This window comes from Zonotrichia albicollis, chromosome 1 (assembly GCF_047830755.1).
Source record: "Zonotrichia albicollis isolate bZonAlb1 chromosome 1, bZonAlb1.hap1, whole genome shotgun sequence".
NCBI classification, from domain to species: Eukaryota; Metazoa; Chordata; class Aves; order Passeriformes; family Passerellidae; genus Zonotrichia; species Zonotrichia albicollis.
This window is the reverse complement of record NC_133819.1, coordinates 18,235,382-18,257,555: the sequence shown is the minus strand read 5'-3', so window position 1 is coordinate 18,257,555 and position 22,174 is coordinate 18,235,382. Positions and strand designations below refer to the sequence as shown.

The following is a 22,174-nucleotide window of genomic DNA, read 5'->3' as shown; positions in this document are numbered from 1 at the left end:
TGAATCCTCTGAAAATAGACAGTGAAACGGGGTAGAGAAAAATCACCAAAGTAAGTCGTGAACACAGCAACTTGCAAATTTTAGACAGACTGCACACGGTTAATTTTCAAAAATTGTGTCTTTGGGTGAGTAAGCAGCCTTTTCCTTTAGTCTGCAGAAATAACTGCTTCCTTTTTTCCATCATTACCCAGCACCCATCAGCATTAACGACTTGAAGTTTCCCTGAAAGCAGCGTGACCAGCACTTCGGAGTCGGGATACACTGTGAAGAACTGGATTAAACGCGTGTGCCACGGCGAAATGCTTCCCCGAAGGCCTCTGGGAGCTCTCACGAAACGCTCGAAGCCGTTGCCCAGGGACAACCGGCCGAGCGGAGGGAAGGAAGGAGGCGCGGGGGCGGCGGGCCCGGCTCCCTCAGGCCCGGCCTCCCTCAGGCACGGCCGCCGCCGTCTCCCGGCAACGCCGAAGCAGCGGCGCGGGCGGCGCTGCGCGATCGCCCCCGGGCGGCGCGGGGGACGCGGGCGCTGCGCTCCGCCGGCTGCGGGCAAGGCCGGGCAGCGTTGGCAGCGCCGAGGGCAGCGGGGCTCGGGGCAGTGAGCACAAATCACCGCTACAGCCCCCGGGCCGCGGCGGTGCCGGGCGGCATCGGCGGTGTCGGGCGGGCGGTGCGTTAGCGGCCGGAGCCCTCCGGCCGTGCCCCGGCTCCCGGGGGGTCTGGCTCCTCGGCGCTTGCCCGTCAACTGAGGGCCAAGTGTCTGTAGACCTTCAAAGTGAGTTAAAGTTTTAAAAGTTGGGGTTTTTTTTGTTTCTTTTGGTTTTGGTTTTTTTTTTTTTTTTTTTTTTGTTTGTTTGTTTTGGTTTTTGTGTTGGTGTTATGGCGTTGATTTTGTTTGTTTTGGGTTTGGTTTTTGGTGTTTTTTAATTTTGGGGTTTTTTTGTTTGTTTGTTTTGTTTGGTTGGTTTTTGTGGTTTTTTTTGTTTTTTTTTTTCTTTTGTGATATCATGCTTCCAGGTACCAGAAGAGAACTTACAGAAAGGATGGAGCAAGACTGTTCACGAGGGCACGTAGTGACAGGATAAGGGGGAATGGGTTTGAGTTGAAAGTCAGTAGGTTTAGATTAGATCTTGGGAAAAAATTCTTGACTGAGAGGGTGGTGAGGCACTGGAACATGTTGCCCAGGGAAGTTGTGGATGCCCCGTCCCTGGAGGTGCTCAAGGCCAGGTTGGATGGGGCTCTGAGAAACCTGGTCTACTGGAAAGTGTGCCCTACCCACAGCAGAGGGGTTAGAACTAGATAATTGTCAACTAGATAATTGTCATCATGTTCCAACTATCATTCTAAGATTCTATAATTCTTAAAGGCATACATTGAAGTTTCCTCCAATCACAGCCAAAAAGCCCACTAAAAACTTACTGTCTGCATGATAAGGATATCTACTACCCTTTAAGAACAGTAGTGGCAATTGCAAGATTTATATTAAAATTGTGGTGTTTAATAACAACTGAAGTGCATCAGTATGAACATAAATAAATAAATATGTATTCATCAATATGAACATAAATAAAATTTAAACCCAGACAGAATATCCTGCACTGAAGGGCTCCTCACACTATTTCATACGATAAACTGGGAATTTAGGAACTGATGTCAGCAATGAGTGGACACATTCAACTGTACCAGTCTTTTTAGATGTGAATTGGGAAGGAAGAAATTGCAGTAAGGAAAGACCTGCCATAAGGAAGCTTAGATGGTAGAAGAAAAAGAATTTTTTTAAAAAATCTAGGTAGATAATATGGAAAAAGAAAAATAACAGTTCTCTTCAGTGAGACGTGGAATTTCTGTGTGACAGTAACATGAAAGGTATGAAATCTAAGGTTCTGTGGATTGGAGATGAGAATTTAAAAAAACCCAACAGGATACAGAAGCTTGCTCTAAAGAACAGTAGCAGGTGATTAGGCTATTTAGGGGAAAACCTCACCTCATTAATTAATATTTCAAATGTCTTGAGACTATTGTAGATGGGAATTTCAAAGCAAAATATGGGTCAGCTGGTAGAGAAGCATTGTCTATAATACAGAACTCTTAAAATCTTTTTGGCTATCTGATGTTATCATCTATACAAGATAGTCTGAGATTATGCAAGGTAAAGACATCTGCTTTCTATTGTTCATTGACAGTGAGCAAGATCACTTTCACATTTATTGATGAAAGCAAGATTTCCCTTTTTAACTTCCTTGGATTTTTTTATTTTTATCGGGTTGCCATTTTCTGATTATCTAATATTCCTCTAACACAATGAACACCAACATGGGCCTATATGTCCACTGCTGTGCTTAGGTTTGCAAATCTGCTACCTGCATATTTGTCTTAAACTGCAAAAAATGTCTTTTTTTTTTTTTTTTTTTTTTTTTTTTACTGCAAACATAATAGAGCCTGGCAAATGAGCAGTTCAAATGAAACAATAGGGCTACCCTTGCAGACATAACCATCAAATCATGAACGTGATAGTAACACATCTGAGACGTTTTCCGTGTTGACAAAGAAGTATGAGTACAATTTTGTACAAGGCAGGAGAGGTTTCATCTGGGGTGCTCAGCAGAGGTCATCCATGTTTTCAAAAGGACTTAAAAACGTTTATGAGGATGATCTTTCTAAAGCAAAAATTCAGAAAAGGAAACAGCTAATACATTTCTTTGAAGATAAAATTATTAATGGAAATATTCCTATATTCTTCTTTCTATTAATTCCATATCCCTATATTCTTACCAGGTCTTGGAAAAGTAAGGGCTAAACTTAGAGTTTATCTCATTTCCTGGGGTTCTACTTATGTTATGGTGTTCCTTACTCATAATTCGTGTGTGTATGTGTATGTGTGTTTTGTGGTTGCTGCCTTATTTTTTTTTTGAGTCCCCTTTACAGCCTGCAGAAACTCTTTTGTTGCCTTTACTATGTTGCATCATAGCTGTTTTTCAGAGCCTATTTATATTGTTTAAAATAACTTCATTTTCTGAAAAATACTTCATGCTCTTCAACTGTACTTTAGTTAGCCAGATGGTGACATATGGCCATGTCTCTTCTTGCTCTTTTACTTGTACATTCATAAACTACATATTTGCAGTGGTAAACTTTTTTACCGAGAAAGGAAAGAACATAGGATTTCAGTTTGTGCAGTGTGAGAAGTCCTTTGATTAAGGTTGCAGTTTTGTATCCTTAAAATAGAGCCTACTATATATGTAAAGTACATATATACATGGAAAATTATTATAGATAATATGTATTATATGTGTATTATGAATTGAAATAGAGAGGGGGATAAATATTCTGTTTGTGTTTCATTTAGGATTTCTATTTGTTACAAGCCTGAATAATTATAAAATTTCACTCTAAGTTATAATTATTATAATGTTTTACAGTTTTTATTAAAATATTATTCAATGAATAACACCCTGCTTGGACATGATTTTTCTTTCTAAAGCAATCTGAACACTTCACTCAACAGCATGTGTCTTCAGAGAGCTTGGGAAGCCCCTTATTTGAGCATCTTTTTCTGTAGATAAGTCTTTAAACATTCTGGTTGAATTTAGATACATGTTTCTTCAGTTATTTACATTAAAAGAGGCCCTGGGGAAAGATCTCGACTAATTAGAGGATTGGGCAATTACCAGACGTGAAATTTAACGAGGTCAAGTGTCAGGGATGGGACAGCCTGGATGTATGAACAGGAAGGGGACCTGGGGGTCCTGGTCCATGGCAAGCTGAACCTGAGCCAGCAGTGCCCTCGCAGCCAGGAGGGCCAACCCTGTCCTGGGGGGCATCAGGCACAGCATGGCCAGCAGGGCAAGGCAGGGATTGTCCTGCTCTGCTCTGCTGTGCTCTGGGGCAGCCTCACCTCAAGTGCTGGGGGCAGTTTTGGGTGCCACAATATAAAAAAGACATAAAACTGTTAGAGTGTCCAAAGAAGGGCCATGAGAATGGTGAAAGTCTGGAGAGGAAGCTATGTGAGAAGCAGCTGAGATCACTCCTCTTGTTCAGCCTGAAGGAGACCAAGAGGATCCCCCTCTCCCCCTGCCTTCACAGGGAGAAGTGGAAGGTCAGGCACTGATCTCTTCTCTGTGGTGACCAGTGACATGACCTTAGGGAATGGCTTCAAGATGTGTAAAGGGAGATTTCTTTTTTAGGAAAAATTTCTTCACCCAGAGGGTGGTTGGAAGAGGTTCCCAGGGACCTGTTCACTGAAACATGTCCCCAGGGAAGTGGTCACAGCAGCAAGCCTGACAGAGTTCAAGAAGCACTTGGACTCTCAGGCACATGGTGTGACTTTTGGGGATGGTGCTGTGCAGGGCCAGAAGTTGGACTTGATGATCCTGACGGGTCCCTTCCAACCCAGCAGATTCTATGAGTCTATGTGGGAAATAAGGAATCTGTTTTTGAAGAAAGTAGAATTCTTTAGGCTAACAAAATGAAATGTTACCTTCAGATAGAGGAAGGGCATGATCAGAGGGCTGGAGCACCTGTCCTGTGCAGATAGGCTGAGAGAGTTGGTGGCTTTCAGCCTGGAGAGGAGAAGGCTCTGGAGAGACCTTACAGCACCTTCCAGTACCTAAAATGAGCCCACAGGAGAGCTGGAAAGGGACTTTTTACAAGGTCATGCCGGGATTGGGCATAGGGGACTGGCCTTAAAAATCTAAGAGAGTGGGTTTAGGTTACATAGTCACTCAGAGGGTGGGGAGACATTGGAAGAAGTTGCCCAGAGAAGTTGTGGATCCATCACTGGAACTGTTCAAGGCCTGGTTGGATGGGTGTTTGAGCAGCCTTGTCTAGTGGAGGTGTCCTTGCCCGTGGCAGTGGGGCTGGAATGAGATGATCTTTAAGGACCCTTCCAACCAAACCATTCTAGGATTCTAAATGTATTCTCATTCTATATTTGTAAATATATGTGGAATTTATATAATATACTATATGGCAGGCAGAGAATACAGTAAATATATATTGTGTAGTACAAATATTTACTATAAATAATATTTTCATACATGCCAGCAAAGAAAGTAATTGAAATAATTGAACAACTTTTTTTTTAACAACTTCTTAATGAGAGAGGTGGGAAAAATATTTAAGGTTTTTAAGATATAGTGTGATAGGTGGGATTAACATGATGCAGTGGCTGTGATGGGGAGAGGGACAAGTCCACTCATTCAGAATGTCCCTTTCCCCCAGTGTCCCCGTGAAACTGACAGGAGGAAGCATTCATTTTATTTCATGTAGATTGTCATAGCTGGCTAAAATCTTAGGAGTGTCTTTAATTTTTTACTAGTACTTCTTCCTGAGTCAGACCATCTTTGCCTTCTAAATGGGAAGTGTCCGGCTATTATAGTTCAGGTAATGGTTGTGCAACCAGTGGCTCTCATTTGGTTTCGATTAAGTCAATTTTTCTTTAGTCTGTTTTTCATGGGATGAGGGATTTCACTATGCATCTCAGACATTTAGAATCACACTCGAAAATCTCCTCAATTCATCTTGTCACAGCTTGGATTCTCCAAGGATAGATCCTAGGTCTGATGTTATTCAATCTGTTCATTTTAATTTGGAAATTAGCAATAACATAGAGAAATAAAAATATTCTGATGAGATTAAAATAATTTGTTTCAACTAAAGAAGACTTTTAGAAACTTCTGAGAGCTCTTCTGCATTTGGGTGAACTAGTAACACCATGACAAATAAAACTCATTGTTGATGAAAGCAGTGTAATTTATGTCAGGGATACTTAGAAAAATATTCTCTTCAGTACTAAATCTAGATTAATTGTGATCGACTGAGAATATGAGCTGTTTACCATATGTGGATAACTTAGTGAAAATCTTCACTGAGGAAACTGGGTTAAAAGAAATTCCCTGAAAGTTACAATGTTACTCGAATAAGTCAGTAGTGTTCTAGAATTGATTACAGTCTTTCTCCTTAGGTACGTCATATCTGAGAAAGGTTTAACAGTCACAGAGGGACTCTGAGACAGGAAACATACATGTCTGGAAAAGCTATATGGAAAAAAATAATTAAGACAGCTTAGAAAGGAGGTAAATCAGAATGTACAGTGACTTATAAAGGAAGGTAGAAAAGATCAAGTCAAGGCATCTGGTAACTAAAGTTGTAATATAAGAAGGAGGGATTATTGTGTTGGATTGAATAACGCATTTAAACTATTTACATATTTTTAAATCTAAGGAGTAGTTCCTCATACAGGACACTTGACAATTGGATATATGCTGTAGCATGTCTAAGAATGAGGAGTAAAAGGATTAGGCGTTTATGTGGACAGTAAAAATAGCTACTATTGTTAGGAAGAACATAAAAACTTTAGGAGATCTAAACCTTGGTACTTTAGGGAAATAGAAACCCTGTAACAGATGGAAGAAATCTGACTTTTGGGATTAGTTTCAGGCATTTATCAGAAACATTTGTCTGTTGTCATTCTGGAGGCTGGATACTGATCAGCCATGTGGAAAACTGTTCTTATTCACAGAATGACAGAATCACAGGGTGGGTCAGGTTGGAAGGGGCCAAAGTGGGTCATCTGGTCCAACCTCCCTGCTCAAGCAAGGCCATCCCAGAGCACATTGCACAGGATTGCATCCAGATGGTTCTTAAATCTCTCCAGTGAGGGAGACTCCACACCCTCTCTGGACAATCTGTTCCGGTGCTTGATCACCTGCAGAGTAAAGAAGCTTTTCCTCATTCAGGTGGAACTTTCTCATCATTTTTTCAACAAATATACACATGCACACAGATAAAACAGTGGGTAAATTCAAAGGCCTTCACTTAATTGGTCTCCCATATAATGTATTATTTTCATATGGCACAAATATCTATATCTGCAGGAACTGAATATTAAATTGGACCTGCTATCTCTTTTTAACTCTCTTATTATATGAAGCCAAGTTTTTTAACAGTGTGGTAATGCTTGCACTGTCATGACAACACAGGGAAAGGGAAGTCTATTGATCCATATGTAAGGATTTGGGCAGAAAAAAAGATGAAAGGAGAATTTTGGAGAAGGAAAGGAGTTTCAAGACTATTCCACATTATTCTCTTAGTTAAGGTGAAGCTATCTGAGAATGATGAGGATATTAAGGCTGATACACAGAGGACATATTGTTTTATGGACTCAAGAAAGGAGTGAGATTGTCTGCTGATGATGTGATTGTCTTTTGATTCCATTGGAGGGCAGCAGTACTAGAATGTCCATACAAAAATCAGTTGGAATAATCAGTGATAATGACTGATTTGTAGGCAATTTTCACTGTTATGACAAGAAAAAATAACACTTTCTCTGAGACAAAAATAAACAGCTATACTTCAATTAAATTTGCTCAACTAAATTGACATTATGAAATTATCACCTGCAAGGCAAAAAGAATCTCACTTGTGCATCATTTTCAGTAAGAACCTGAAAATCGTGGCTAGGTTGTACTAACACAGATTGAGACTATCTTTAAGAATTGGACTGTTAATTTGAATGTGGATCATGTAATATAAACAACTGGTTAGAAGCTATTTCTAAATCCTTCTCCTTGCATTGCTTTTCCACAGGAGTAACTGCTCTGAGCCCAGACCTTTGATTCCTTGACTGAGAGGTAAGTTCCACTGCTGGCAGTGCCCCTGACTTATTCCTGTTCTTCTACTCAGCTCTCACACTATGTGCAGGGTCCTAGGTTGTTAGAGCTGTTATTTAAGGTTTTAGAAAACAGAAGATGCAAATGGAACAGGAAGTGTTTTTTAAGTGCATTGTCTGATTTAAACCCAGGAAATACTATGTTCTTTAGGTATATGCAACAGGACTCTAACAGGGTAAAGGAAGTATTTATAAGACTTCAATCTTTCAAACAGAAAAACAATCAGAAATATTTCCTCATATTTCAAAGTACAATTTATAGATTCTTTCTTTGTTAAAGCTCACTTGCTAGCCATCATCTTGTGTTTTTAAAAAATAAAAAGTGTAGTGACTAGAAATAAGTGGATATCTCAAATTTGCAATCTAAGAGACTATTCACACTGAGAAAAGCAACTATTCACATTAAAGCATCACAGTAAAAGTAAATAAGTACAGGGATCAGGGCCACCATTATCTTATGATCTAGTACTTGGAGTCTGATCCTCTGAGCAGGCATCTGCAGCAACTCTTCCAAAAACTAAATAAATTTTCTGTATTTTATTTGACATGGCAGAGATGCCAGTTCCTGATAAAATAGTTTAGAAGTTAGAGGCTTCCACTTTGAACCAAAAAAATCTGCATTTGTGACCTTCTGCAAAATCATTTTCCACTCACAGGCAGATTTTTCTGGTCATAGAGATACAACTGAAGGTGTGCCTGTTCCTGCAGCCATTGCAAAAAAGAGAAGGTGGCTGTGGTTTTTGTATGCCTGGTTCTGCTGGTGTTCAGTCTGCTATGATAGTGTCTGCCAGACCTAGCCTGGCATGTGGATTCATGGGGAGAAATGGGGTAATAAACTTAGCTCACAAACTTAGATGTCAATGTAAATACATGAGCTAACAACTCCAGACTCTGGTCTTGGTCCAAGGAAAAATAGTTATTTTTAAGGTGCTATTCCATTTTAGATACCTCCTTTAAGATGAATCTGCCTTAAGAGCTATTGAATATGTTGACTAGATCTCCATCAATTGTCAAGCAGAGTGATTAACTTTAGTACTGATACTTAGTTTTGTTTAATGGACACTACTCATGGATTCTGGATATGGGTTTAACTCAGGATGCTCATACTGGAGTGGTTCTGGTCCTGTGGGAAAGCTAATGAAGTTCAGAGTGAAGCAGGGAAGTGCCTACTGAGCTAAGGCACTAAGAATAGCCAGAGCTGAGGGAGAGCTTTGGGGATTGTGGTTTTGGAATGAGGATTTAGTTAGACATAATGACTGTCCTGCTGCTTGAGAGACACCACCTGATTGCACCACTGCACTAAAACTGGGTTGGAGAAGGAAAAGCAGGCTAGGTTGTCTACCAATGAGGCAATAAATTCCAGGTGAAGGACAGGAAGTAGCATGGAATGATAACTTCATGGATTGCTTGGCTATGTATTGGCTACATCTGTTAGGTCAAAGTACTTTATTACCTCTAGCTCTACATGATTTAAAACAATCAACCCTTTAATCTCAAAAAACATATGTAGAAAGGGCATGCTCCTATGATTCTAGAAATGTGCAGGACATGAAGTAGAGGATATTACTCAAATGAGAATATTATTTTGTCTTTAAAATTTAGAAACATAGAATCATTTAGTTTGGAAAAGACCTTTTAGAACAAGTCCAACTGTTAACCTAACACTGCCTAGCCCACTACTAAGCCATGTCCCTGAGCGCCAAATGTCTTAATACCTCCAGGACTGGTGGCTCAAGCACTTCCCTGGGCAGCCTGTTCCAATGCTTACAATCCTTTCGGTGAATAAATATTTCCTAATATCCAATCTAAACCAGCCCTGGCACAGCCTGAGGCCATTTTCTCTTGCTGTAGTCCTTGTTATGTGGAAGAAGAGACCAGCCCCCACCTTGGTGCACCCTCCTTTCAGGCAGTTGCAGAGAGCAGTAAGGTCCCCCTGAGTCTCCTCCAGGCAAAGTGCTAACCCATCCAAGCCATGAACAGCAAGTTTTTCCAGGAATTAATTAATTTAATTACATGTACATGTAATTACAAGTGAATAATTTTCATTTTTAAAACAAGTTTTACAGGGAACATTAAGCCAGAATTTTATAGGTATAAAAATTTAAGCCCTACTACAATTGTTGTCCAAATTCTAAATATTTAGATTGGTTAACTGAGAACCTACTGAGAAAAAGACAGCATGCAGTTATGTTGGAGAGAAAGGGATTTGAATAAAGAAGCTCTTTTATGGGTCAGTAGCCTTTCAATACCTGTACACATTGATTGCCTGTGATAATTACAGTTCAATGCAGAAGACACATTTTTAATTATCAGTAAGCCAAAGAATTCCGTGTCCATCATTCCCTCAAGTCAGAGAATGACCACTGAATACAGAGAGGTTTATGGAAACAAAGCTCACACCAACGTTTGATGGCAGAATGTATTGAAACTTAGATTAGTAACTGCACCAAAGAAATAGATTGAGTGCCATAACTGAGAGTAAAGGAATCGACCTGTTCTCTCTGCTTGTTGCTACAAATCACACTTCTTGTTTTTAAATCAAATTTTTTAAGGAACCAAATATTTCTGAACGCTGAGAAATCTGTAAAAGTTTCTTTGAAATATACTCAGAAATTGGAAGTATTTATACAGAGTGAAGAAATATTTGCCATTAAAAGCCTCAGTTATTCTTGGTCTTGAAATATATATAATTTGAATCTGAGAACATTAATTATATAACATTATAAATAATTTTGCATTAATTAACTTTTAAAATTAGTTGGTTTAAACTTAATTAAACTCACTCAGAATTAAAATTGCCTTTTATGACTGCAGCTTAATTTATATCTGAAATGAATTGAGCTGAACTGAATGATTCTGAGTATGTGTCCATATCGCCATACCGGGATCTAACACAGTCTAAATAACGCAGATTTCCTGAATGTCCATCTAAATCTGCTTCTTGCATGTGTGCATGAGTCTTACTTTCTACAGTGACTGCATAAATCAGAAGTAGTATGTCCATCACACCTGTTGAATATACTGTCAGTAAACTGTCCTTATGCTTTTTCTTATATAAATTAATTTGTCTCTGGCCAAAGCTGTGCTTTCTGACACACTGAATTTATGTGTGTGCATTTCATGTGTGTGTGTGTACAGAAGCAAAAGGATAAAGCAGATTAGAGCTGAAAAGTCTTTGGCTGTGTGGATCTTCCTCTCAAAATTGTAATTAGTGACCTGCCTATGAAGTTTGAAATTTCAGATCTGTTTTTAGGATGTGCTTTATGAACTGCTTTCATTAGTGCTGTGTTAATTTATTTGCAGAGATTGGTAGAGGAGCAGTACTGGAAAATTCAAGAACAGCTTGAAATTTTTGTTGAAAACAACAAATAAGCATCCAGGTTACAGCTCATGCTGCACTAGAAAATAATCTCTTACAGGAGAGGTAGGCTCTCAATAAACTCTGGCTGAGGGTGACTGTGTGGTCTCCCTTTGAGAACTAACCAAGCAATTAACAAGGGGTACTAGCGGTGCACATTTCACTTTTACACAGTGTTAAAACAAACTTAAGTTTGCCATAACTTGAGTTATGTTCTATGCTAGTGGCTCATGTTGCCCTTTACTCTTGCCTGTACCTCAACTGGAAGGCTCTGCTGAAGTTTTGCAAGCTACATGAAATTAGGTCCACATGAGGTATTGCATCCATATGCTTCAGAAGCTGCTATTAGATGCAGCTGAGGAGGTCTTCTTGGTTATGTGCACGTGTGCTGATACAAAAAGAAAAAGAAAAATTAATAAGACAAGCTGGACTTTGTGTAAATAAATGTAACTTTTTAAAAATCAATGACATTTATACTGTGCAGAACTGTTTCTTAATACCTGCAGACCTGATTTTTGTCTCCTGTGAAATATGAACATAGAATTCAAATTGTATTTGAGCCATGTTTTCAAGGTAGAACTGATTTGTACATTTTGCAGTTGTATGGAATGTTTGCCAACATAGAATGTATAGATATACATGGGGAAATGCCCTAAAGGGACTTTCAAGTTCATATATGATTTATAGATGCAGATAAAACTAATTTACAGAAAGGGATATTCTGTGTATTTGTACCACATTACAGCCTCAGCCTGTGCTGAGTTTTTAGCTATATGTATTGTTAGACAGATGTATTTTACCAAATATGTACAAATGTTAGAAAGAGGGACTACTTTCTCTATAGAAATTACTATGTCAAAGAAATTTTCAGACTGATTTGGAGGGTCAAATGAATAAGAAAGTCTGTCTTAAAAGGTTCCCTGAATTACTGGTAAACTGGTTCCTAAAACACAAAAGGGAGTTTGTTTGCCTGCTTTTATTTTTGTTTGTTTGTTTGTTTTTAGAATGGGTAAAAAAGTAAAGAAGGAAACAGAGTCTCCACCCAAGGATGTGGTAAGTTTATAAACTGCTATATGCTATAAAATAAACATTACACAATTACAGGCCCAGCTCTACCGTCCTTACATAGTTCCTTATTCTCCTAGTTTACCCACATTATTCTAAAAATGGCTTTTAAAGATGTCTCTGTTTCTGCTTTGCTTGGACAGCATACAAACCAGAGTGACTGGGCATGTGTAGTTCTTTGTAGAGATTGTTGTCTTTGGCAGGCATTGCAAACAGTTATGTATGAAACAATCCAGGCTTCTTTTTATTTGAAGAACAGTGTTAGCTTTCTCTTTGTAAAAATCAAAGGAGAATGGAGAAGAGAGACCTGAAATCTGCCTGTCTTTTCAACTGTGAATACATTCTCTTTCTTTAAGGATGAAAGAGTTAAAAGCCTAGATAGATCTGTGTTTTTTTACAGAACACAAAATTTGACAAATATTTTGAATAATACTACATACTCTGTCTCTTTTGCAAATATGTACAGTCTTAAGAAGCAGTTTAGGTTTTTCTGTTGTCATTGGAAGTAGGGTGAAAAGTAGAGAAGCTGTAGCCAAATATAGAATAATGGTGATAGAGAGACTTTTTTTTTTTCAAAAGGTGGAGGTTAAAGGTCTGATACTAGCACACTTTTCAAGAATTTCTGTAAATTCACAAGGTACAAAGAGGCTCCCAAAAAGACAATTGTTTGAAACACAGCTAGTTTTTAAAGTTTAGTTGCTTTCTTCAGAAAGAAGTAGAGGAAATATAGAAACATTGAAAAGAGTACAGTATCAACTCTGTGTCAAATAACAAGAAAATTAATGAAAATAGGGACCTCAATGAGTCCCACACAGGGAGTCCCACTCCTTCAGTGAGTCCCACTAAATGCCAAGTTCTTTACACTGTTTAAAAAACCCAATGGATTTATGTGTAAAGAGTTGTAGTACTGCGAGAGGTTTTTCAAAGGTCACAGAAAAGTCAGCAGAAACTACATTGCAATCTCAATATTAAATAAGCATATATAGTTTTGACTAAGACAGTAATATCCAATAGTCATGATGTCACTGAGACATAGCAGTTGACATCAGGTTTACCCAGCTGTTCTGTGGAAAGGTGAATATTACAAATACAATTCATAACCTTCAATCAATAATAAATCCTTATGAAAGGAAATTGCATAAAACCTCAACTTCTATCTGTATAAAGAATACACTCACAAAGAAGGTGTATGTGGATGAGTCTAATTCAAACAGGCCTGAGAAATTAAGTATCTTTGCAGCCTAAGAAAGGTTTAAAAGGCACGGCAACACATTAAAGTCATACAGAGGAGCTGAAGTAAATAGCTAGAAAATCAGTAGATGCAGCACCACAATTTCTATATCCAAAATATACAATTAGATTTTCTAGAGAAAATGGTGGTACAGCATGCTAGGTACTGCAATAACCTGTGAATACCCAGACAAAATCAGTAAAACTATCAAAAGGAATGAGTTGGAAAGAGTGAATTCCAGATGGCATCTACAGCTTTTGGCTTAGTTTTTTCCCTTATTGTACTTCAGCCTAGCATGTCTATTCTGGCAGTTGTAGCAGGAGAAATGTGTTGTATCAGGACAGTATTAAATGTGAAAATAGATAATTTTAACTATTAATGAAGAAAATCTTACCATAATAAGAATTTTGTTCATAATGATTGAGTAAAATCAAATCTGAAAACTTTAAATTTCACCTGGGTGTTTCAGATGGCAGGAAATGAGATGCAGACAAAATAAAAGATGTATTAGCTATTATCTTGTGATTGATAATCTTTTTATGAAAATGTCAAGTCCAAGAAAAGATGCCTTGAGATAATGTAGACGGGCTTGTAAAAGAAGGCCTTTGTGCATGTGGAATGCTCTGAGAATATATGGTACTGCAGATGACCACTAATTTTTTATAGATTTCTAGGAACAGGTGGGAAACACATCTCTTAGCCTAGCCACTGCTTATATGTTTCAGAAAGTATTCCTGAGGACTCTGTTTTCACTACCTTTCCTAATTTGTCTTTTAGTATTCTCTGTTCTGAGAATTGGTCTCCAAGAAGAAAAACATTGCTTTGAGCCACTATCTCTATATGAATGACCTAAGACAGCAATTCAGGCAGATAAAATATGCTAGCGTTCACATAGATTGATAGGGACTTTTCACATGATATCTACATTAAGTTTGGTCTAGACAATACTATTATTTGATCATTAGCTAGGTCATGCATATTGAAAGGGGAGCCTGAGATTATCCCTAGAGAAAATACTGAAGTGTTATCACTTAAAGAAAGCTATAGATACCTGAGTATTTTTGAAAAAGGCTTCATTCACAAGACTGATGTTAAAAAAAGTGGATTGTATGAATTGGCACAGTCAGCTCCTGAAATTGTCCCCATATAAACACCTTCTTTTGATTAACATCTAAATATTAATTTGACTTGACTTTAGTGAGGCTTTCAAACTGCCTCTTGTAACATCCTCATGGGTAAACTGGTGAAGAACAGAAGAGATAAACAGAGAGTGTGAATGAACCAAAAGGTAGCTGAACTGACAGGCTCAGAAGGTTGTGATCAGCTTCATGAGATCCTCTTAGAGGCCAGGCACTCGTGTGGTGCTCCAGGGTGTGATCCTGGAGCAGATACTGTTCAACCTCTTCCTTAGTGACCTGAATGATGGGACAGAGTGCACACCCAGCAAGTTTGCAGAAGATACAAAATTAAGAGGAGTGATTGACAGACCAGATGGTTGTGCAGCCATTCAGGGGGACCTCAACAATTTCCTAGAGGAATAGGAAATTGGGAATTTAATTAAGTTCAATAAAGGAAAATGGCTAAGTCCTGCACCTGGGGGAAGAATATCCGGTAGAGACTGGGTGAAGACCAGCTGGAAAGCAGCTTTACAGGAAAGAACCTGGTAATTCTGGTGGACGTGCATCAGAAATGGATACTTAGGACAAAGAAAGCTAACAAAATCCTGGGCATTAGGGAGAGTGTTGCCAGCAACCTGGGAGAGGGGACTCTTGTGTTTCACTCAGTTTTGGTGAGTGAGGCCACACCTGGAGTGCTGTGTTCTGTTCTGCTTTCTCTGGTACGAGAGAGATGAGGCCTTAGTGGAACAAAGTCTTGGAGCCTTTGTCTAAGGAGGAGAGACTGGCAGTTGGGACTGCTTGGTCTTGAGAGAAGGTTTGGAGGAGTCTTGTAAGTGTGAAACTTGCTAATAGGAAGAAGTAAAGAAATCAAGCCAGGCTCTTCTCAGTGGTGCCTTGTGAAAAGATGAGAGGCAGTAGGCACAAAGGGAAATGCAGGAGGTTTCCATTTAAGCATAAGAAAAAAAATTCCTCTTTTGCCTTAACAATGATGGAGCATTGCATAGATTGTCCAGGGAGCTTGTGGAGTCTCCATCCTTGGGGTTACTCAAAATCAGACTGTGCACTAGCCCTGAGCTCTAGTTCACCCTGCTCTGGGCAGAGCAGCTGGACCAGATCATCTTTGGAGGTGCCTTCTGATATCAACTATTTGTGATTCAGTGAATATCTTGGGGTTTATTGTTAGGACAGGAGATCAGACACTCACAGAACTGAAATAATTAGCATATCCAGGTATCTACTAAAATCTGTTTTTCTAGGTAAAGGGACTGAGAGTAGTAAAGATATCTGTAGTGCTTCTGAAGGTTCTATGAGAGGTGAAAGGTTAAAACTGACCTTAAATCAAATTTAAGGGATTAAAAAAAAAGAAAAACCAGCATGATTAATCGATAGAATAATTAGCAGATAAATACATCCTTCAAAATGTGGGATTTTCATCCAAATGAGAAAACAAAAAAATGCTTCCGCTCCCAATTGAGAAATAAAAGCACTGTCACCTTGCATCAAAATATTTTGGGAGAGATACAAAAACTGCAGTAAAGCTTTTTCAAATTGACTAGATGCAAGAAGCTTCTTAGGGGAAGCACTATTAGGTGATTTCAGTCTTGAAAGAAAAGCGAAATTATTTATTTTTGTGTCAAAAGGCAAACCAATGTTGTAATCACTAAAATAAATGTGATAAAATTGCCCAAGTTGGAATAAATAGTGTTTGCCCAGGTCTTGTGCTAAACGAAAAATAGCTAACATCAGAAAATGTGGTACTAGAAGAATGGATGGTAGAAAATTGTGCTTTTAAAAGGAAATATAGCAATAATTACATGAAGTTTATCTTCTGTGCTGTGTTAATTGGTAGAAATAGTTCTTGAAAAAAACAAAACCAAACCCATGGATAAATATGATAGTAATGGGGAAGAATCGTTGGTGCTTGTGTAGAGGAGAGTTTGAGCTATGAAATCTACTTGAATTCTTTGGAGGGGTATTCTTTGGATAATGGTATTCTAATTGGTACAGCTGCTTAGCTTTTCCAAAAGTTTTCACACCAGACTTTTCACTCTCATAAAGATGAACAGGTAAAAAGCAATTACTCTGTAGTAATAATGTCTGGTTATAAAATAGGAAGCGAAGGTGAGAAAACAAGTTATTGTTCAGATGTCGTAATGGGGAGAAGTTGCCAGTCATGGGATTTTTGTCCTGCAGCTGTGTCTTCCAGTGTACCAGAATTTATGTGGATATTTTCATGAAAATGGCATCTAGCTCCGAGGTAGGAGAAAGTGAATAAGTACAAAATTTCAAGTTCCAGAAATAAAAGACAATACATCATGTTACTAGGAAATTCCCTGTACATGCACATGAATGCCATTAACAGTTCTGGTCTTCCCATCCCGAAAAGGTAGAGCTGAAGTATAGAAAGACAACAGAATGAACAAAGAATGAACTGAGAAAGACAATAAGAACAGACAGGGTGATCTCTGTTTTAGGAGAGATCAAAGGGAGTCGGTTTCTTCATTCTCAGAAGGAATCACTGTGAAGAGGAATATCATAGAAACTTATGAAATGATGAATATACAGTGAAAACAAATAAGTGTAATTTATTTCACTTTTTCTTATAGTGAATGAACTGTGGAGGATAAATAAAATTATCAGGTGGTATTTTTAAAAGAAGAGGCACAGTTATTTTATGAATATTTAACTGTGATACTTGTGTCTCGGAATATTAAGGGTGTTAAAATACAGATGGTTTCCAAAATTATGTAGCAAATTTTTCCTGGACTTTTTGAACACAGATAAAATCACTAGGTTCTCCAGTTCTCTAGGTTGCAGAGCTGGTATCTGAGAGGAAATATAAGTAAAATTTAATCATCTGCTTGCTCACACCTATTACTTGGCCCTTGTCAGAAACAGGATGTGGGACTAGGTGGGTCTTTGGTCTGGCTGGAAACATATTTTGTATTACATTTAATTTCAACTAAATTAAGTTGATGGAAGTAAAAAACACCCCAAAACATGAAAAAAACCCACCCCCTTCCCCCCTAAAAAAATCCCTAACAGAAACAAAAAAAAAAACCACCTAACAGAAACAAACAAAACCCAAAACAAACAAGAAAACAAAAAACCAAAAAATCCAAACCAGAACCAAACCCCAAATGCTCTTCAGTTGCTAATGGCTTTGAGGTCAAACATACACAGAAGTCAAGATAAAAGACACATTATAGCTTTCTTTTTCATTTAACTTGCTATTTTCTTAATACAAATGGAATGATGGAAATGTTGTTGCTTATAAATTAGTTAAATTTCTGTGTTTAATTCAAGGTTGTTTGTAACTTCAAATATTTTATTCTAGCATATAAAATGTCCTGTATGTGCCATTACAGGAAGAATCTGCAATAATGTATGAAGATTTAGATGCAAGCCTTGGATAAAAAAATAAAGGTGGAACACTAGCTATGCTGACATAATGATAAGGAGAAGTCATAAGCAGTTCTATGATAGTTTTGATGAACAGCATTACCTCCCAGCAAATCACAGGGTGGGTCAGGTTGGAAGGGACCACAGTGGTCATCTGGTCCAACCACCCTGCTCAAGCAGGATCATCCCAGAGCACATTGCACAGGATTGCATCTTGTGGTTCTTGGACAGCTCCGGTGAGGGAGACTCCACAGCCTCTCTGGGCAACCTGTTCCAGTGCAGTCACCACACATTAAAGAAATTCTTCCTTAATCCCTCACTTGCTCAGGCCTCTGATTCTTAAAGATACATTTATTTCAGTGACTATTTTTACTGCATTTTAAGCACAAAAGTGCTTTTAATAGGAAAGTGGCTATTGAATATTGCAGGCAGTAATAGCAAATATAATGTCTAATCAAATGGATAGGGATTAGACTAATGCTCATGTGCCAACCTATCATTAAATCCCAGGAATTTTCATTGAGTTGGGGTTTATACAATTACTTGTAAACATGAGAAATGCTGAAAATGGAGCAATGCAATGCTGACTTTGGTATTAGATCAATGTATAAATAGTATACATGTGCCTCTGTTGTAGCTATTAGAAGCTTTTTCAATGAAGTAAATAAAATGATTGACATTTGTAAATATATATGTATATAGATTGTAATAATATTTAAAATTAATTTGTATTGCTATCTTATAATCTGCTATATTTTAAACACATTGTTTTTGAGAAACTGCATGACTCTAGTATCTAGTAGTTTCTGTCTGTAACACAGATACTGTATAAGCCTGAAGTGTGAGGATACAAACCATGCTAACCATTTACTTTCAGTTCAAGGAAGCTTAAAACTTTTTAATGAGTAGAATTTTCAGAATTCCTTGAGTCTTCTTAGGAAACAAAAGGCTTTTTTAGAGGATTCCCTTGCTCAAGTGATGTTAGTCCTAAGGAGTCTATTAAGAGGGTGAAAACTGTCCGATTTGTTGGAAGATTTCTTTCTGCATGAGAGAGCTCAGAAATGGAAATGAAACCTTTGTATCATTTCTAGCTGGGTGAGCAGGAATTATATCTTGGAAGTACTTCATCTAGTACAGGATCATGGTGAGCTGGTGAACTGAGCTGACAAAGGCACAGAAAGTGTTCTTTTATTTTTTAAGCAGCAGCAAAGTGATATTGCCACAGAGTAACGAAATCCTCTTCCTTGTACACCTGCTGAGTCCACGGGCTCTGTGTACAGCTGCTCAAAAAAACTTCTCATGTCTGGTTCTGAAGTCTCAGAATGCTCTTACATGTATAGCAACTACATAGCTTGTTACCTTCAAAAATTTCTAGATTTGCAGGGAAGCATGAAGGTTTTCCCAAAATCCTCATATGTGATGAAATCATAGTTGTATTTATTTGGAAGTCAATTATTCTTTCTAATTTTTCAAAAATGACTCAAAAAATTGGACTTTTCCAAGGAAACGGTGACTCAGTAATATCTCTAATTCAGTGCAGATATCAAACAAGATTTTATTTTATTTTAAATGAGATGTGGGAGCACACACAGGAAGACTCAGTATAAATCAAACTTTTCTTTTCCTTTTTTTTTTGTTTTGTTTTTAGTTTGATCCTTTAATGATTGAAAGCAAAACACCAGCAACAGTTGTGCTAATGCTCAGTTCTCCTGAAAATGAAGTTTTGGCTAAGGCATGTGATGCTCTATATAAATTTGCATCAAAAGGTTAGTATTTTTGCAATAAGCTTTGTTTTGCAGTGCTTATATTTTGATAGTTGTTTCATTTCCTAGCATTGAAATTTTACTTTCTCCTCAAAGGCATCTGTTGAAGTTTGGGTGGTTTTTTTGAATTGTCTATACAACCTGTAGTTGCAGTAATAAAGAAGTCTTGTAGTTTGCATGAAGGAAACTTTCATAATTTTGTTGGAGATTTTTATGTTTACTGTTTAATAGAGCTCGTTTTAATATAAGATAGATGCGGGTTTTTATAAGCAACAGATCTGCAGCTGAGAAATAATTCTGTTTTTATGTTGGAGTTTGAAATGTCTGTACCAGTGTAGTAATTTTAATCTTCAGTTTTCAATGACAAGAATCTCCTAGCCTTTTTCAGTTATTTTGACACAAAGTTGTTGTGTCGATGTTTCTGTGCAGGTGATTCATTGGAGGCTGCTCAGCCTCCTTTATCAAGCATATTTCTGTATGAGTTGGGAATCTAACAATTGTCCGAGATTCCAAATCTTCCAGAGGTTCCTGTATAATCTATAGCTAAACATCATGTTCAAGGTGCTCAGGAGACAAACAGCTGTATAACAAAGGCTAAAATTATGTAGCACATATTTTCCTAAGTTGTCTGCTACTTATTCCGTGTTATTCAATGTTAGCCACTCACATTGGTATGCACTGGTGGTATTCTTGCTCTGATTAATCTGGTTTAATTTTAATTTCCATTTCATTTGTGTTTTCTTTAAAAATTATGCATTTATATGCTGATTGTTAAACTGATGTAAATTACCAACACTGATGAAGTTGTGAGAATGGCTGAAGTCTTTGACAGCTGGCTAGGGGTCACTGGGTTCTGAAAGATATTTAGGTTCTGCTTAATATGGCAAGCTTGGTTGAGGGCATGAGATTGAATTCTGAATATGTGAAGAGAGAATGTGGACTGTTGGGAGACAGCTATGAACCATAAACTCTTGCTGGCTCCTTCCCTCCTGTCCACAGCAAAATATGTCACACTGCAGGACAGATGTGTTATGTTTTTTATGTTTAAAAGAATAATCCTTTAAATTATTAATGTAGTTATTCCCATAATCTTCCAGGAGAGTAGACTCTAACTTTGTGGTGTGGCACATGAGAAGGGGTTGTTTTCAGTTAATTAATTGCAGTTAATCTATTTTTTGGAGTGTTGCTGGTAAATAAAGTCCCATAATAAATAATACCTTCTCCATTTTAAGCATGTCTTGGCCTGAGAATGAGCACAGGTCTCCAGTTTCCTCTCACATTTCTCACTTGTAGCCAGGAAGGGCAGGCATGGTTCATTAGAAAATGTTGTGGGAACTGAGAGTAGGAGTAGGATTGGGATTTTGTTTCTTGGGGCTTGTGTGTGTTTTGTGTGAGCAGGAACAGAAAGCTGTCATCACACTAAACTCCTCTGTTCTTTGCATGTCCAGCACCTATTCAGCTACAAAACACTTCATTCTCAGGTGCTAGAAATCTCAGGTAGGAATTAATGATGCAAATCCTGGTAGTTGCTTCCCTTGAGGGATAGTAAAGATTCACAGAATCACTGAACTGTTATGTTGGGAAAAATGCAATAGGGAGGCAAGAGAGGAGGAAAATAAAATGCATATTCACCTGAATTTTATCAGGTGTACAGTATTCACCTGATACTGTTCACTTATACTTTGCTAAGTAGGAAGCTTTCCTTTGTACTTCCATTTTTCTCCAACAACTGAGTGGAGTGTCCAATAGACAGGAGCATCCTTTGCTTGAAAAATGTGACTTAATCTGAGATACTATTAATCCTTAAACTATCTGACGCATATTTATTAGGGGTGTAAATCAGATGATCTTCAAAGGAACTGTCAGGCCTCTGTTCTTTGGTTCTGCTGTTCAATAAAAGATTGGTAGTGGTTTTACCTAGATTCATTAGAGCTGTGAGGTTGCTGGCCTTTTTCTTGGGCTTTTAACCCAGTTCCTTTTCAGGTGATGAAAACAAGGTGACACTTCTTGGTCTTGGAGCAGTGGAACATCTGTATAAGCTCCTCTCACACGAAGATCCACTTGTACGCAGAAATGCCGTCATGGTAGTTGGCATCATGGCTTCTAATAGTAAGAGTCTCAAGGTTTTACTATTTTTCAGTGTGGGGTCATCAAAACAAGAGGTTGATCATGTGAAAAAATCCTATATTGATGCCCAGACTAAAGTGATGTAAGGTTGAGTTTCAGTGGCTGTTATTTTATAGTGCTTTATAGACCTGTATCTGGTTAATGTAATTAAACAGGTCTTAATTTGGTGAATGTCTTACCCAGTTGTCTTCCATGAGGATATCCCAACCATGCTCTCAGTCTTTCCCAACCACACTCTCAGTCTTTTCATCAGCTGCTTGTCATGCTGCACTGGACCTTGTCCTCTTAGATTACTTTGAATTCAGCATTAGCATATTGTCAGTGGTGCTGCACAAGCATGGATTTGAATGAACAAATATCTCCCATTTATATTCACATCTTAATTGGTTTTTTATTTAGAAGTAAATTAAACTCATACCTTTTTTTCCCTCACATTTAAACATGTTG

General features: G+C 38.0%; 1 protein-coding gene across 6 annotated transcripts in view; it reads left to right on the top strand.

The window, feature by feature from the left end:
* Positions 1 to 438: 438 nt before the first annotated feature.
* ARMC3 (armadillo repeat containing 3) overlaps positions 439 to 22,174 on the top strand; it is a 62,176-nt gene continuing 40,440 nt past the window's right edge. For 3 of the 6 annotated variants that reach the window (XM_074534964.1, XM_074534951.1, XM_074534982.1), the window contains exons 1-6: positions 439 to 769; positions 7,582 to 7,625; positions 10,967 to 11,087; positions 12,026 to 12,074; positions 19,486 to 19,603; positions 21,584 to 21,709. In XM_074534964.1, coding sequence (XP_074391065.1) covers positions 12,027 to 12,074; positions 19,486 to 19,603; positions 21,584 to 21,709 — 292 coding nt within the window. In that variant the 5' untranslated portion in view covers positions 439 to 769; positions 7,582 to 7,625; positions 10,967 to 11,087; position 12,026. The remainder of the gene's footprint in view (positions 770 to 7,581; positions 7,626 to 10,966; positions 11,088 to 12,025; positions 12,075 to 19,485; positions 19,604 to 21,583; positions 21,710 to 22,174) is intronic. The other 3 variants (XM_074534957.1, XM_074534970.1, XM_074534978.1) reach the window with 3 other exon arrangements.